This window comes from Cyclopterus lumpus, chromosome 14, assembly GCF_009769545.1.
Source record: "Cyclopterus lumpus isolate fCycLum1 chromosome 14, fCycLum1.pri, whole genome shotgun sequence".
Taxonomy (NCBI): Eukaryota; Metazoa; Chordata; class Actinopteri; order Perciformes; family Cyclopteridae; genus Cyclopterus; species Cyclopterus lumpus.
Genome location: NC_046979.1, coordinates 16,245,320 through 16,258,675, shown reverse-complemented (window position 1 = coordinate 16,258,675; position 13,356 = coordinate 16,245,320). Strand labels below are relative to the sequence as shown.

General features: G+C 41.4%; 1 protein-coding gene across 1 annotated transcript in view; it reads right to left on the bottom strand.

Annotated features, from left to right (window-relative positions):
- Positions 1-11,135, bottom strand: part of pcdh1a (protocadherin 1a) — a 70,422-nt gene extending 59,287 nt beyond the window's left edge. Inside the window, exons 1-2 of the mRNA XM_034550656.1 lie at positions 10,341-11,135; positions 7,248-9,434 (exon numbers count right to left, since the gene is read on the bottom strand). Of these exons, the coding sequence (XP_034406547.1) occupies positions 7,248-9,434; positions 10,341-11,135 (2,982 nt within the window). The remainder of the gene's footprint in view (positions 1-7,247; positions 9,435-10,340) is intronic.
- Between the last annotated feature and the right edge of the window lie 2,221 nt (positions 11,136-13,356).

The window sequence follows — 13,356 nt, the reverse complement described above, 5'->3', positions numbered from 1 at the left end:
CAAAATACAGATGACATATTTTTGGATGATTTCTAGGTTCCACTGGTCTTGAGTACAGGTAAGAGACAAATATGTGTCAGAGTGTTGGAGAACAATTGCATATTTTGCCTCCGGCCTCAACTGCAATACACCTCTGTTGAGTTTAAACAGCAGTTTTGGGCTAAATTGGGCTAAGCCCGGCTCAAAGGGATGCCTAAAGTTCACAAAGCGTGGGCCCTGCTAAACAAAGACGCAGGTTAATTAAGACTCACAGTGACTCACTCTTCACATTTTCCTGCTCTCAGAATCCACTTGGCTTTAAGTGTCAGGAGACAGAAATGGAAATACACAAGTGGCCCACAGAGGGACAACACTCATCTCTTTTCTATAAACAACGCATTTCAAGCGTGAATGTATATAAAGGATGAATTTACAGCTATTCAAGCAGTCGTGATTTCTGGTTAACACAACGTTCTCAGTGTCTCAAACCACTTACCTTATGGTGGGCCTCACGCAAGAACCACTCGTACCAACAGATTCTGTTTTAAGTGACTTTTACAAGGTGATGATGTCGGAGAACTTGCTGCCGTCATAAATTTCCTCATATTTTGAATGTTCTCTTCGGTACGAGCACAATTTCCAAATGGTCCAGACCTGTCGTAAGAGTCATGTGCAATTTGCCTGCTGTTATCTAAGTTTTTATCTAACGGATTGTATATTTAATTACTTTGAAGCAATTTTTTAAAACTCTCTCGTGAATAACATTATCATATTGACATTACCCTGTTTGACTGAATTTAAACTACAGGCTAATATAATTCTACATTTATTCCTATAACCTAACACTATCAATGTTAATTTACACTGTCTATTGATGCTATTGTATAACAGTACAATATCTATGTGAGCATCATAAAATGTTTTACCCCATGCCCTTGTAGTCATCGATCGCCTTTCTGTGGCGAGGCGTTTTTCAAATAAAACCATTTCTTTTTTTGATTTCAGTGATGCTGCGACCCTCGGGTGAAACAGCATTGACGGCACTCATTATTCTTAAGCTTTCCTTTAGCGGGTCCCTTAATTCCGCTGCTGAAGCCGTTACAAATTATAGACTTTCCTTTATGGATCTCTGAAAGCAGGACTTCAATATTGGACATATGGGGCAGAACGCGCTGCCTTCTATGGCATTATCGGGCCGTTAATTGTGGCAATGTGCAATTCTCATGAATGCACGCTCAGGTGGCGTCTATCACGTTTACCCTGGTCATTTATTTATTTCAAGTTAGGAGTGGTTGCTAAATCTGAAGTGGCACACTCCGACAAGCCCTCTGGACGGAAAAAGTAAGAGAGAGTTAAAGGAAGTAAATCTGAGATTGGGAGCAGTTCTATTGCCTCATGGCAGCTAACTGTGTTACCAGCTCTCACAGTACAGACGACGCTGTAAGTGCTGACGGAGCTAACAGTGTTTGTCTGCTATGTCTGCAAAGAGGAGCTCTGATTACAACACTCACTCACACACACTCACACACACATTCACACACGCACACGCCTTTATCCCTTTTCAAGTAGACATTACTCCCCAATATCTACAGTTGTTTGCTTCTATATTAATGCTCTGAATCACGTATACATTGCACCTTTAAGACAAGAATATGAAAACGTTCCTGCATATGAGCCTATGTGTTTTGCTCAAATCCAGGATTCTCATTAAGCGATGTGTGAAAAAAGGTGCCAGCTCATGCACCCAAAAGGGCTAATTATCAGTTCTAATGGCTAATGTGAGTCACTGGTTTCTCCAGCAACCATCATGTAATATCACACATCCAAAGGTGAGGAAAGGGGGGGGGGGGGGGGTATAAAAAGATAGTTTTTGTACAGGCACACAAACTCACATATTTCTAGTCTTGGAAATGTAAAGCTAAATGAGTAAAGGAGAGTGCATGATTGTGTTCAAATATATATTATATATTATAACATATACATATTAATATATTAAAATGTTGAGATAATAAATTGGTGGAGTTTAAGTTATTTGCAATTTCTACTTGAATTGTGTAAACTGCACATGCCATGCTCGGCATCATGCATACATATATTGCCTTATTTATAATGATTCATTTGAAATGTCTGTACTTTCCTGTATATAAATGCCTTCCCATGGTCTATAACTACATTGTGACTTGACAAGACCCTGAGAAAAATGTAATTGTAATATTACCCAAACCGGTGCAAGCCTTATGAAAGTAACTGAAAGGACCTTAGTTCAGCACCGGGAAGCTCCAGCATTCATACAGCTCATCCGTTTGTTTATATCTAGTATGGAAACATTTTGGGTTTGTTTGTGTTGTTATTGTATTTTGTCTTGCCAAAAGAACAATGTTTTTTCATATCAGAAAAAATCCACACTTTATAAATAGTATTTCAAACATTTAACTCGACCACTGTCTATTTCAGCCTCACACGGGCCCACCATCTTTCGCTGTGCGCATGATGCAATGGTACTCCAACTGCACAGAGGCTTTGGAACACTTGAAAGCAAAAGATCACTGTCCATGGTTCTGAATTTGCTCTTGACACACAGAGTACATGACAACCATTGCCTGGTTACGGGTTTCGGATGTCGGCGTCTGCTCCTGGCATTTACTGGTTTGTTTATTTTTTCGAACAAGCATTTTAGAAAAAGGATTTGTTTTGAATTCTCTGTGAGGCAATGGTGTTTTTTGTTTTTTCCCCCAACTGTTTTAAGAGGCAGTATGTCTGTTGCAATATTCTACAACCCCCGGAAACCCCCGGCATTTCAGGAATTCTGTGCCAAAGTGGGTTAATCTAAAGCAATTAAAAGCTGAAAAAAATCTCCACAGAGTCTTGGGAGAAGATCACAATGTTTCTGAATTGATAGCAATTCTAGCTCCTAGTGTACAAAAACTAAACACATAATGCTTTGCACATATAGCTGGCACATACTTAGATAATGCTGTGATTAAATTAGGACGTTTGTTTGGGTTTTGGCATCGTCAACAACCCATTCTTGAGTACACCGTATTTAAATATTGTGCTATTCAGCCAGGCTGTTCTCAAGGCCAGCATCTATAGGTGTAGATGTTATCACTAAATGAAAAAATACTCATTTGAAATGAATAAATAAATAAATTAGTTATATCATAATTGACAAAGTGATGAATGTGTGCACTGTATTGTGTCTAGAGCGAAGAAGATGCAGCAAACAGGGCTAAATATAGCATAGCTAAATACGTGTTATATACAGTATATGTTACTATATACTGTGATACAGAGTACAATATGTCTAACTAATATTAGTCTATATATTTGAAATTGGGGTTGAATAATGTCTATTTCTATCACTAACCTCCCAATACGAACCAAATCTACCGCTTGAATACATTTGAAAAGAAATATGTCTTGTATATGGACTGTGTGCATGCATTCCTCTCGTATCTTATGGAATAACTTTGGGCCCTACCCTACACAAAGCGAACAGCTCAGCGCTGCCGTCATTGCTAGTTTCAGGCCGACGCAGTTGTTATTTTCCCTTCCAGCACCCACGTTGCAAGTAGCAATCGTGCCCTTCTGTGCGTCCTTGGGCTTGTTGGTCTTAAAATGGGAGGTCATTTTTGGCGCATTGCTATCTTAAGGCAGCAGGAAGCACTTGAGCCATTGACCAACAGAAGCCTGGTGGAGTGAAAAACGGCACATGGTATGGCTATTTGAAGAGTGTATTATTCAAATGGTAAGAAGGGTGTACAGATGCGGCTCCAACAGCATTTTGAGTGTGAAACATTTCATTTCCTGCATTCTGGTGAATATTTATGCACCAATTGATCGTGGAAAAGTTTGTATTAATGTTAAGGAACAAACTAAATCCTCTGCACCACAATCAGCGTCTTCCCCATGACATGTGTCCACTGTTTTCCACCCCGTGTGGACAGTGGTCTCCTCTCCTCTCCTCTGTGTGTGCGAGTGTAGGAGTAGTCTATTTCATTAAGCTGTGGGCCCTTCAGTAGACGGCAGGCTTTTGAGGCTGAAGTCTCCACGTATTACGCAACTCTACTCCAGCAGTGCCTGGATACAAGCCTGTGTGTATTGCAGCCTCCGAATTCAGTGCCCAGCTTATCATTACAATGTATATCAAAGTAATCAACATAAGACAATTAGAGACATGTATGCTTTAAAGCGTCAGCTATAATGCGGTTCAAATTAGAAATCAACATTTGAATGCTGCGCAGCTTTTGTTGTTGTTTGCATGTCTATTCATACTGTTTAAATCTAGTATTACTGCACAGTTGCAAATAACGACTGGCGACACAAATTATATTAGTATTATACTATTATACCAAAAAACACATTTTACAAGATTCTATTTAAACACATCATGACAGCATGATAATATACGTTAGAGCTTAAACGCACCGTTATTATAACCTCCTTTAACCTTAGCTGTTTAGCTCCATGCTGTTGGCAGACAATCCAGTCACTGCAATTACTCTGAGCGGAATTATGGAAATGAATTACGATATAAAAAGTGCCTGATTAATTGAGTTGTTCCAAATTGTTGTAAGATTGCTCCTCCACTGCTTATTTTGGCAGTTCTGTCGAGTTGTGAACTTTGTCTTCTTCACTCACCGACGCAGGTAGTATATGACTATGAAGTTACTGTCTGTGACCGGTAAATTATGAAATATGAAACTTTCCGGCTGGTCACTGATTAGGGCCGGTAAGCTGAAAACCAGTTTTGGATTGGCAGCCAAGTGATTGATTAGTGCATCTCTAAACCTAATCTAATTCTTACCTAAATCATAAAAAAAAAGTCCTTTAAAGAAGTGTATTTACTATCAATGTCTTAAACTCAAACTAGTGTACAAGAGACACACACGTGCACACACACACACACACACACACACACACACACACACACACACACACACACAGTTTGTTGAATACTTCCTCAGATTTCACTCAACAAAATATCTATCTTGAAGAAAAAGGAACCAACGTCTTGCATTACGCTGTAAACGCTCGGACCCAACGTCAAGACGTTTAGTGCAAACCAAACACCTGACCACATTCTCAATGAAGAGCCATTGTCAAGTATAGCACAGTTAATTAAAGCAAGGGCACCACTCTACATCTGTCACATCACTTGGCAGTTACTTTAATTATATATTTTGGTCAATCTGTTCTCCCTGATGTGAGAGGGGATGCCATACATGGGACAACATCTGCTGAGGTATGTCACATGAGCTTCAACATCTGTCCATGTTTTTTTACGCAGCCTGTCAATCACTTGAGTCGTGTCTCATACGCATTTATGTTATCATATTGAAGAACCACAAAGACTGTGCAGTGCTTCGAGCTTACATCTGTACCGCAGTTACAATTAACACTCTTTATACTGAGCAGCACAACTACACACAAACACAGAGATTGGCACTACACACAAATACCCAGACGCACCTTGTGGCTTGCAGTCATTTTGGTCCCTTATGTTGTCCATCACAGAGACAGTGGTGACTGTTCTCGAAGCTGGCTCCACCCAAAAAGGCCTGTGATCACCTCAACTGTCAGCAAGCATCTGCTGAAACTACCAACCAGCCCACTGTGAAACTGGCTCTGAAGATATCTCCACAGAAAATGTGTCACCTACACATGTTCAGAACTCAGCGGCATATTTTCAACTTCTATTTTTGCTAATTTTTAATTGTGGAACTTTATCTGCAGCGCCTTGGAGAATGTCAAACTGTTTTGTACGTATGACATATTGGAAGCGTCTTGAAAGCCAAAGTCGACTCGCCCCGGCTAAAAATAAGTTGTATGCATCACGATTCACGGTTGAATATTTTCACTATAAAAATGATGGTCGCTTTTGAATACCGCGAGAGCAATATGCACATTGCATTGTTAAAGCTAGTTATTTTTGTGTGATTCACAAATATATATGTTCATCACCGAGAGGTGGAGAGAGCTATCAGTCATGTTAGGTTGCTGTTCGCCGACGCACTGCATCAGTTATGTCATACTGTTTCTCCATCTCACTTTTTTTTCTTTTTTTTTTACTCAAGTACAATGAAAGTTCAGAAAAAGGGAGATGCATTTCAATAGTCCATCTATAGCTGTCGTAATAAACCGGTGGGATCAAAATGGTACTATTCAAGGAGAATGGTAGCCTGCCTTATCCCCCTGAACACACACACACACACACACACACACGCACACACACACACACACACACACACACACACAGGTCTACGTTTGTTGAGTCCAGGATGCACATTTACACACTTGCAGATGACACAGAAACCTAGAGACACAATAGCTTTCTATCCCTAGACTCTACAATTTTCCTTTCGTAATCCCCTCTGAGTCTATTAATATTTCTGTTTCCATGGCGATTGGAGCCTTGCCCAATGTTGTACAGATAAGAGGAGATAAGAGCATAAGGAGCAGGGAGATAAGAGCAAGTGACCCTGAGAGATCAGAGCACTAGAGGTCAGGCAGAAGAGCAGAAGTAAGTCACTGAGAAATGGACCGTCCTAGCTTAACTCCACTCCCCCACCTCGGGAAAAAAACTAAATACAAAGGGCCATCTAAGTTCTCCAGTAGTGCAACGTTTGAACACCAACTCGGAGGTGATTTTTGCAGCAACTTTCTTTGTGTACCAAATTGAACCCTAAAGAGAAGTAACATTAATAAATAGCATGTCACTGCACATAAATATTAAGAGACATAGCGCTATAACCATCTACAACTGCATAAATGCATCATAATTACTCCCATAGAATATTACTGTTGTTAATTTGACCATATAAATGTATTAATGGCATGAATACCATGAACACCATGTCATTAAGCAATGTATAAGCTCTGCAAGTGAGAGTATACATGTTGTATTTCCTTAATCTGCCATCACATTGTATACTGTTCTGCAGAGCTGCAGAGAATAAAAGTGTGAAAAATAAGTCACGTTTTCTTTTTTTTTATTAAATTTTAAATTCGAACTGATAACAAAAGCCATTAAAATATGTAACAATTGATAAGTTACTGTCTTTTAAGTAGATCATGCCGCATTATTGTGGGTAACAAACTAGTCCTAAGAGAGGGGTTTATTCTCTCAGATGTTTTAAAACTGCACACTAAGAATAATTCTACATAAGTTCTTCATCCAGCTTACCCTAAAACGATGAGACACACCAACCATCCACTCTTAACAGACCATCGAGACAGAAGTTACATTTCGTAGGATATGACTTTACCTGTTTGTTGCTGTACTTCAGTTGGCTGGTCTTGTAGCTGTAATCTGAATACTGGTCTGAGCCGGTGGAGTTGTCATCTCCCCCCGTTCCTACAAAGGTGTTGGCAGCAGGAAGGTCCTGGACAGCTTGATGCTTCTGTGAGGCTGAAGGGGATTGGGCCTGCAGCTGGATGGAGGGTAAGGGGGAGTTGGAGCGGTAGTGCCTGCCTATATCTGGGCTTCCTGGTGAATATGTTAAGGGCAAGTGTATCCTGGGGCTATCATTGACTCCATCAAGGTTGAACTTTAGACTCTTTTGAAGGCTGACTTCCTCATCTTCCCCGAGTGGTTTTGGGGACTTTTGGGGTTTTCCTTTCCTTCCTCGTTTGCCTTTGGCATTCTTTGGCACCTGTTTGGGTGCATACAAGTCCTTTGTTTCCTTCTTGCCAGCCTGATACCCACTCTTAGTTTCTCTCTGGATGCGGTGTCGAACAAATACCACCACCAAGATCAGCATGACAACACCTGCCAAACCAGCAAGGCTTCCAAACAAAATGTTACTACGCTGTGCAGCCAAACCATTGTCAGGATCACCAGCAATGTCCCTGTCCAGTGGAGTGTAAAGACTGTGTCCTACTAGGGCCTCCACCAAGCTGACATTGGAAATGGTTTCATTGACATAGATGTGTACCAGGGCAGTTGCATGACGTGCAGGCTTCCCCCTGTCACTCACACGCACCACAAGACGATGTAGTCCGCCATGTTTTCGAGTCATCTCTTTTGCGAGAGTGATCTCCCCACTGGAGGGGGAAATGCGAAATAACTGGTAAGGGTTTCCACCAGCCATGCTGAAGACCAGCTCTGCATTAGGCCCACTATCCAGGTCTTCAGCTTCCACTATCTCAACATGGCTATCCGGGGAGGCTAGAGGGGACAAGCGCCTGAAAGAAGAATTGGAGGGCTTGGTGACTACAGGGTCGTTGTCGTTTTCATCCAGTACATTGATGGTAATGCCCACATATGAAGATCGAGGTGGCTCTCCTCCATCCACTGCTTTTAGACGGAACGTATAGCTGCTTTCTTTCTCCCTGTCAAATGAGATGCTTGAAAGAATGGTGCCTGTTCCATTTTGAACAACAAACTTCCCTCCATCAGGCTCTACAGAGAGGTGAATATGAGCATTATCCCCTTTGTCCGAATCCAGGACCGTCACCATGCCAACTGGACTGAGGGGAGGCATGTTTTCCAAAACTGAAAAGCTGTAGCCACTAAGCATGAACTTGGGGTCATTGTCATTGCGGTCAAGAACATTTATTACAACAGTTGCTGTTCCTTTGTGAACAGGTGACCCTTTATCTGCTGCGGTGACCCGGAACTCATAGCGTTCTTTATGCTCACGGTCAAGCGGGCTTCGGGCTCTTACTTCGCCCGTATTTGGGTCAATCTCAAACAGACCTTTGATGGATGAGTCTGCCACAATATTATAGAGGAGTTCCGCGTTGGTGCCACTGTCAGCATCTGAAGCTATAACATCCAAAACCCTCTCCCCTGGTTGATTTTCTTCGGAAAAATCTACCTCAAACATGGTTGGGGAGAATATTGGAGAGTTGTCGTTAACATCAGTCACCTGCACCTTGAGAGAATTTGTACTAGACAGTGCCGGATTTCCAGAATCCACAGCCACAATCTCCACTCGGTAATCCCTAATCCTTTCGTAGTCGAGGGGAGTGGTGGTCTGTAGAAAATACTTCCTCTTGTTGTCACTGGATGAGTCGCTGGCAGGGCGGAGCTGGAAGGGCACATCTCCTGCGACCACACACGTGACCACAGCATTCTCTCCCTCATCCTTGTCAGACACTTGCACCAAAGCAACAGCTGTTCCAACTGGCATGTCCTCTGAAATGTTAGCCACTCCTTCACTGTGTGTCACCAGACCAATGCCGCGAATCTCCACCGCTGGAGCATTGTCATTTTGGTCAATCACCTCTATAGTTACAAATGTCTTGGAGCTTTTAGGTTGAGGACCCTTATCCCTCGCCACCACATAGAAGGACAAGCTGCTGATTTCCTCCCTGTCCAGGGATCCTTTGACATAGATAATGCCAGTGGAGCGATCAATGCGTAAGAGTTTCGGCACTGGGTCTACTGCTTGGTGGAGGGTGTACTCAATTTCTCCGTTAGGGCCCATGTCAGAGTCATTTGCTTTGACCTAAAATGAAAGGAATTCTGTGGTTAGAAGCTTGATTTATGCACAACAAATTGGGGTTAGAATTAAAGGATGCCAGTGTTGGATTTTCTCTATTGGTCAATGAATTAATTAATAAAGGGATCAATGGATGTCTGATGACTTCAAAGCACAGTGAGTGAACAGCTTTATTCAGGGTGTTTCATTATTGCCTGTCCTGTCTACTTTTGATGGTTGCATTCACTCGCCTTTTTTTCTCTTCGCCCCATTTCTTTTATTCCAGTAAAAAAAAGGGCTAGAGAAAAGGTTCACATGAAAACATGTTGCTATTTCTTTCATGGCCCTCTGTACAGTTTCACTGTGGTATGGAGAGAAAATCCTGCACAGTATCTTACTCCTACACCACGACATTGTGAATCTCTAATTCTATTTCTGCAAGTATAATAACACAACAAAAGAAATAAGCAGCTTAATAGCCTGAACAAGCATAATATAATAATGCTCTAATACTTCTAATATTTTTGTAAAAGGCATATGAGAGGAATAGGAGGGAAACAAGTTACAAATAACACATTTTGTAAAAATTATAATGAAGATATGTGAGCTGATAAGTGTGGCCCTGGATCCCATGAGTTTTGCATTCGAGGTTGAATTTTGAATATTCAGAGTTTTTAGGCTAGTTTTAAATCTCAATGAGATTATTATACTCAATGAAAAATATATATCTTTGATTTAGTTTTTACATTAATCATATTTTATATTCCATGTATCAGATGAATAAGCGCTGCACAAATGACGCACAGACTCGTTTTTCAAAAACATCATGATAAATTGGCTCAGCTTTTTTCTTTGTTGCTGAATATAAAACTCCAAATGGTACAAAAAGCAGTTCTTATGAGTCAGATATATTTATTTGCATCACAATCTTACCTGTAATACAGAGTGCCCCACTGGACTGTTTTCCAACACTTCTGCCTCATAGGTGGCCCTTTCAAACTTTGGAGGGTTGTCATTGGCATCGGTGACTACCACTCTCAGCAGAGCACTGCTGTAGCGCTGTGGGTTTCCTCCATCCACTGCTTTGATGGTGAGGTCATAGGAATCCTTTACCTCACGATCTAGGTTGCCCAGGACAATGAGCTGTGGGAGCTTACCCCCCCTGTCTTCAGCCACCTGCAAACCAAATAGAGTTGCTGCGTCTGGCCCGGCAGTCAGAGCATAATCAGCCACTCCATTCCTTTCAGAGTCCCTGTCTGTAGCGAGAGGGATGGAGAAGAGCGCCCCCATGTTCGTATTCTCAGGGACAGAGATGGTGAGCACGGAAGAGGGAAATTGCGGGGTGTTGTCATTGATGTCCTGTACCTCAATGCGTCCTTCAATGAGTCGTGGGCTCTGGTTCTGTATCAGATCCGTCACCGATACTTCAAATTCCAGGTAGCAGGGCTTACCCTTAGCAAGGGATCGACAGTCCCTCAGGGTCTCTCTGTCTATGGGAATCTCTGTGGTGAAAATGTCTCCCGTCTTGCCATCGACACGAAGGTAAGGGGCACCCACCTCCAGCTTGTAGAGGTGACCAGAGTCTGGCAGGCCCTGGTCTGCTGCCAGGCTACCAATTAGAGTGTTGGGAGGCTGCTCCTCCTGGACCCGGTACAGGATACTGCCTTCAGCAGAGCCACAGTGCAGCACCAGGACCCAGAACAGCACTACTTTTAAGTTTAGTTCCATTAGGTCATCAGAAGATCTGCCTGCAAAATAACAGAGTATTTGTGTCAAAATGTGGTTTCCATTCAAAATCATGTGAAGATTTAGCAATAAAATGCCTGACAGCTGTCCAGAGCTCCAGAGGCAACAACTGCTTCACTCTTATTAAAAAGAAAACACAGAACTCATATCAACAACTGGAGAGATACGAAGAGGATTAAAAACAAACTATCTCAGTGTATATCTCTTAAAAATGAATGATTTGTTTTGTTAATAAGTAACAGGTCTAGAAGCCCAATATAATAATTAGACAATAACAACACAGGGAAAAGAGGCATTTTTTTGAAAGCGCAATCGTAACTATTTCCCGGCTTGGATTCTCTTCGGTCCCAAGGCTTCAATATCTTCAATGAATGTCTCAGCTTCGCACATTTTATGTAGAAATTATCGTAGGAACAAGAAATTGTATCTTGTGAGCTCAGACACAAAACAAATTTAAGGGTCGGTGTGGATTGCATTGTTTCAGCTGCGTAAACAAGTAAAAGTGTAATACAAAATGAGATTGCCCAAGAGACTCATTATGTTGGTATTACACTACTAGACATAGAGTGTTAAGCAAAGCAGCTCAAAAGTAACCTGTATAAAACACAGCCTCCGACATTAATCCTTACAAAACCTGCCAAGATGGTGTCCAAAATCAGACTGATCTGTTTCATTACTGGAGAGGCCTCTAACATCAAGCGCTTGCATACTAAAGGTAGCAGAGGCAATGAGATCATCGTGCTGATTATACAACTTGGCCATTATTATGATATGCAGCTTCAAACAATGCACAATGTGGAAATGTCCAACCGTGTTTCATTGCTACTGGCGAGCTCAAACAATGTAATCATTATGTTTGATTTTGAACCTTTCAACGCTGTAATTACGACCCATTACTTTAGTGTCTGCTTTGGTCTGTATTCCCTCTAGCTAAAGAAGTCGGTCTTTTTTCTTGCTACAATGATTTTAGACTACAATTATATCCTCTGTGTGTATGTGTGTGTAGAGTATTGGTAATTGAAATGAGAGGTTAAGTATTGAGGTCCAGTGCTCTAGCTTATTGGTGGCAATATTTTACCAGGTTTGTGTGTATGGCGCATCTGTGAGTCTCTCAAAGGGCCCAATTTTTTTGTTAAAAGGTGTTCTGTAGTTGAAGCATCTGTTACTTTACAGATAGAAAAACTTTAATAGAAAAATCTCATCTCAGCTGGTACCCTGAGGGATCCTCAGGGGAAAATAAGTGAGATCAGTACAGCCTTAGTTTGTGTGCTTCTGAGAAAGATGAACATGGTCAAAGTGTGTTATACTGAGCTCAAATCACTACGTTTTGCATCTCAAAGGAAACAATGTTCCAGAGAGGAGCAAGGCAAATACGTATTAAGCGAGACAGCAGAACACAAATATACAAAAATCCAATGAAAAATCCAATTCCTTTTGAATACATTAAAATTGGAAGTGCAGGTTATTGATGCACTAATTGCTCAGTTATCGACGTGTCCCTTTTTACATTTGCAAAGAGGAGGCTCGAGTCAATGTGGCGTGAACGGTGAGTGGGCATTTTGTGTGTCCATGTGGACAGGGGAAAAATAGGCAAGCAGGAGTAAAAACATAATCAGCGGGTACATTGCAAAAGGCATTTCTTTTACCGACAGATGACAGTTCAATTGGAAACATCATAATTTGCGGAATAATTATAAACGGTGGTTCTCAACCGAATTGTAAATCTTTCACGTGTCAAACCCTGCTTAAACACAAGAGCTTGTAAAAAGGTCACGACAATAGACCGTTTCACATTGCCATTTAGTTAACGTGATCATACTCTTGAAAATGAGTCTGTGTACGAACGTGTCCAGCATGTTACCGTCACATGATGTATGCTTTAGCGTTCTTGACACTTGCGTCATCATTTCTTCGTCTCTTAAAGAAAAGAAAAAAAAAGTCGCTGTTGAATTTAATTTTACAAATGGCCATTTCAAAAATGAAAACCGTAATTAATGTCATAATGTTTTTGTCTGGCTGTAACTGTCCCCCTGCCATTACAGCCACTTCTAGAATGAACAGGCGTGCTTTGATGGTGACATGATTGTTATGGTTGATGACACTCGTGACTTAATGTCTTCCAGTTGGCCTCGTGCCTGTCTTCCAGATGGCACCGTGCCTGGCAGCCACGGCGAATTGGTGTTCTTTTTCCTTTGTTTACGTT